The 3,919-nt window shown below is 62.9% G+C and overlaps 1 protein-coding gene across 1 annotated transcript; it reads left to right on the top strand.

Moving 5' to 3' along the window:
* Positions 1-244: 244 nt before the first annotated feature.
* Positions 245-3,805, top strand: LOC130588064 (serine/threonine-protein kinase WNK1-like). The gene is made up of 4 exons (XM_057389021.1): positions 245-1,373; positions 1,539-2,860; positions 3,101-3,376; positions 3,409-3,805. The coding sequence occupies exons 1-4, from the start codon at positions 245-247 to the stop codon at positions 3,466-3,468; spliced, it is 2,787 nt and encodes a 928-aa protein (XP_057245004.1). The 3' UTR covers positions 3,469-3,805.
* The last annotated feature ends 114 nt before the right edge of the window (positions 3,806-3,919 follow it).

Genomic DNA, 3,919 nt, shown 5'->3' with positions numbered 1-3,919 from the left:
GCGGCCGTTCCGCTGCCCCGCCTGCCCCAAGGCTTTCGCCGTGGCCGCGTACCTGCAGCGGCACCTGCGCACACACGGGACCGGCTCGTGTCACCGCCGCCATCGTCACCGCTGCGCACCTGAGCGGGGGGACGCGCCCGCCGCCGGACACGCCCGCGGGGTGTACCTGCTGCTGCTTCCTGCAGGTGGTGGTGGGGCGCAGAGCAAGGTGCTGCTGCTGCCGGCTGCGCCTGGACACGCCCAGATGGGACACGCCCAGATGGGCCACACCCAGCTGGGCCACGCCCAGATGGGACATGCCCAGATAGGAAACGCCCAGATAGGCCATGCCCAGACGGGTCACGCCCAGATAGGACACGCCCAGATAGGACACGCCCAGATGGGACACGCCCAGATAGGCCATGCCCAGATAGGACACGGCCAGACAGGCCACGCCCAGATAGGACACGCCCAGCCAGGCCACGCCCAGATGGGACACGCCCAGATAGGCCACGCCCAGATAGGACACGCCCAGATAGGACACGCCCAGATAGGACACGCCCAGCCAGGCCACGCCCAGCCAGGCCACGCCCAGACGGGACACACCCAGATAGGACACGCCCAGATAGGACACACCCAGCCGGGTCACGCCCAGATAGGACACGCCCAGATAGGACACGCCCAGATAGGACACGCCCAGATAAGTCACGCCCAGACAGGTCACACCCAGCTGGGCCACGCCCAGATAGGACACACCCAGACAGGCCACGCCCAGATAGGACACGCCCAGCCGGGTCACGCCCATCCAGGCCACGCCCAGGCGCACCTGGCGCAGGTGGGAGGGGGGCGGAGCACCTGGCAGGGAGTGCTGATTGTACCTGGGGAAGGGGCGGGGCTGAGGCTGCAGGTGGCGGAGGTGGCGGGTGTGACAGGTGTCACTGGTGTCACTGGTGTAGGTGTGACTGGTGTCACTGGTGTAGGTGTGGCAGGTGGGACAGGTGTCACTGGTGTCACTGGTGTAGGTGTGACTGGGGTGACAGGTGTAACTGGTGTGACAGGTGTGGGTGTGACTGGTGTCACTGGTGTGACAGGTGTGGGTGAGGCAGGTGTGACAGGTGTAACTGGTGTGGCAGGTCTGGCAGGTGGAACAGGTGTAGGTGTGACTGGGGTCACAGGTGTGACAGGGGTGACAGGTGTCACTGGTGTCACTGGTGTAGGTGTGACTGGTGTCACTGGTGTCACTGGTGTAGGTGTGGCAGGTGTGACAGGTGTTACAGGTATGGGTGTGACTGGTGTAACTGGTGGGGCAAGTGTGACAGGTGTCACTAGCGTAGGTGTGACTGGGGTCACTGGTGTCACGGGTGTCACAGGTGTAGGTGTGACTGGTGTGGCAGGTGGGACAGGTGTGGATGGGGTCACAGGTGTGACAGGTGCAGGTGGGACAGGTGTGGCTCGTGTGGGCGGGACAGGTGTAGGTATCACAGGTGGGACAGGTGGGACAGGTGCAGGTGGGACAGGTGGGACAGGTGTAGGTGTGACTGGTGTCACAGGTGTCACAGGTGTGACAGGTGTGGGTGGGATAGGTGTGGCTGGTATAGCTGGTGTGGGTGGGACAGGTGTGACAAGTGCAGGTGTGACAGGTGTGGCAGGTCTGGGTGTGACAGGTGGGACAGGTGTGCAGCTCCAGGTGTTGCCAGCAGCCCCAGAGGTGACCAACGTGCAGGTGCAGGCCAGGGAGGTGACAGGTGTGGCAGGTGTGGGTGTGACAGGTGTCACAGGTGTGACAAGTTTGGGTGGGACAGGTGTGACTGGTGTAGGTGTCACAGGTATGGGTGTGACAGGTGTCACAGGTGTGACAAGTTTGGGTGGGACAGGTGTGGGTGTCACCGGTGTGCAGCTCCAGCTGCTGCCGCTGCCCTCGGAGGTGACCAATGTCCAGCTCCAGGCACTGTCACCACCCCCCCAGGTGACCAATGTCCAGCTCCAGGTGCTGCCACCCCCACCTGAGGTGACCAATGTCCAGCTCCAGGTGGTGCCACCACCCCCAGGTGTCACCAACGTTCAGCTCCAGGCACTGTCACCACCCCCCCAGGTGACCAATGTCCAGCTCCAGGCCACCGAGGTGACCAATGTCCAACTCCAGGTGGTGCCACCTCCACCTGAGGTGACCAATGTCCAGCTCCAGGTGGTGCCACCTCCACCTGAGGTGACCAATGTCCAGCTCCAGGTAGTGCCACCTCCACCTGAGGTGACCAATGTCCAGCTCCAGGTGCTGCCACCTCCACCTGAGGTGACCAATGTCCAGCTCCAGGTGGTGCCACCTCCACCTGAGGTCACCAATGTCCAGCTCCAGGTGATGCCACCACCTCCAGGTGTCACCAATGTCCATCTCCAGGCAGGTGAAGTGACCAATGTCCAGCTCCACGTGGTGCCACCCCCGCCTGAGGGGACCAATGTCCAGCTCCAGGTGGTGCCACCCCCACCTGAGGTGACCAATGTCCAGCTCCAGGTGGTGCCACCACCCCCAGGTGCCACCAATGTTCAGCTCCAGGTGCTGCCACCCCCACCTGAGGTCACCAATGTCCATCTCGAGGCCACCAAGGTGACCAATGCCCACCTGGACCCCATGGAGGTGACCAGTGTCCACCTGGGAGCTGCTGAGGAGGTGCTCGATGTCCCCCTGGAGGTGCCCGATGTCCACCTGGAGACCACGGAGGTGACCAACGTCCACCTGGAGGTGTCCAGTGTCCACCTGGAGACATCAGAGGTGCCCAGTGGTCACCTGGAGACCACAGAGGTGACCAATGTCCACCTGGAGATGTCAGAAGTGGCTTCTGACCACCTGGAAGCCACTGAAGAGGTGACCAGTGCCCACCTGGAGGTGCCCAATGTCCACCTGGAAGTACCTGATGCCCACCTGGACACGTCAGAGGTGACCAATGTCCACCTGGAGCCTCCTGAAGAGGTGACCAATGTCCACCTGGAAGTCCCTGAAGAGGTCACCAATGTCCACCTGGAACCTGTGGAGGTGCCCGGTGCCCACCTGGACACCTTGGAAGTGACCAATGTCCACCTGGACCCATCCTAGGAAGTGCCCAGTGCCCACCTGGAGAACACAGAGGTGACCAATGCCCACCTGGAGGTGACCAGTGCCCACCTGGACATTTCAGTGGTACCCAGTGTCCACCTGGAGGTGACCAGTGCCCACCTGGAGCTGACCAATGCCCATCTGGAGGTGACCAGTGCCCACCTGGAGCCCCCCAAGGAGGTGACCAATGTCCACCTGGAGGTGACCAGTGCCCATCTGGAGACCACAGAGGTGGCCAATGCCCACCTGGACATTGCCCACCTGGAGGTGCCCAGTGCCCACCTGGAGGTGACCAATGCCCACCTGGAGGTGTCCAATGCCCACCTGGACACACCTTGGAGGTGACCAGTGCCCACCTGGACACATCAGAGGTGACCAATGCCTACCTGGACACACCCTGAAGGTGACCAATGCCCACGTGGACATGTCAGAGGTGCCCAGTGCCCACCTGGAGGTGACCAGTGCCCACCTGGACACATCAGAGGTGACCAATGCCCACCTGGACATACCTTGGAGGTGACCAATGCCCACCTGGAGGTGACCAATGCCCACCTGGACACATCAGAGGTGACCAATGCCCACCTGGAGACCACAGAGGTGACCAATGCCCACCTGGAGGTGACCAGTGCCCACCTGGACACATCAGAGGTGACCAATGTCCACCTGGAGGTGACCAATGCCCACCTGGACACATCAGAGGTGACCAATGTCCACCTCTCACCTGTGCCCACGTGAGGGGGCGGGGCCTGTCCAGGTGTGGGCGGGGCCTGTCCAGGTGAGGGCGGGGCCTGTCCCAGTGTGGGAGGGGCCTGTCCTGGTGGGGGCGGGGCCTGTCCCGGTGTGTCCCCTCCC

Source organism: Malurus melanocephalus, unplaced genomic scaffold (assembly GCF_030028575.1).
Source record: "Malurus melanocephalus ecotype Western Australia unplaced genomic scaffold, MMel_1.1 scaffold_3241, whole genome shotgun sequence".
Classification (NCBI taxonomy): Eukaryota; Metazoa; Chordata; class Aves; order Passeriformes; family Maluridae; genus Malurus; species Malurus melanocephalus.
Note: the sequence above shows the minus strand (reverse complement) of the source record. Positions and strands in the feature narration are given on the sequence as shown.

Coding starts and splice junctions, on each gene's coding strand:
- LOC130588064 (XM_057389021.1), top strand. CDS start 245: ATGGGACACGCCCAGATGGGCCACACCCAGCTGGGCCACGCCCAGATG. Junction 1,374..1,538: donor AGGTGTGACTGGTGTGGCAG/GTGGGACAGGTG, acceptor CAGGTGTCACAG/GTGTGACAGGTGTGGGTGGG. Junction 3,377..3,408: donor TGACCAATGCCCACCTGGAG/GTGTCCAATGCC, acceptor CACACCTTGGAG/GTGACCAGTGCCCACCTGGA.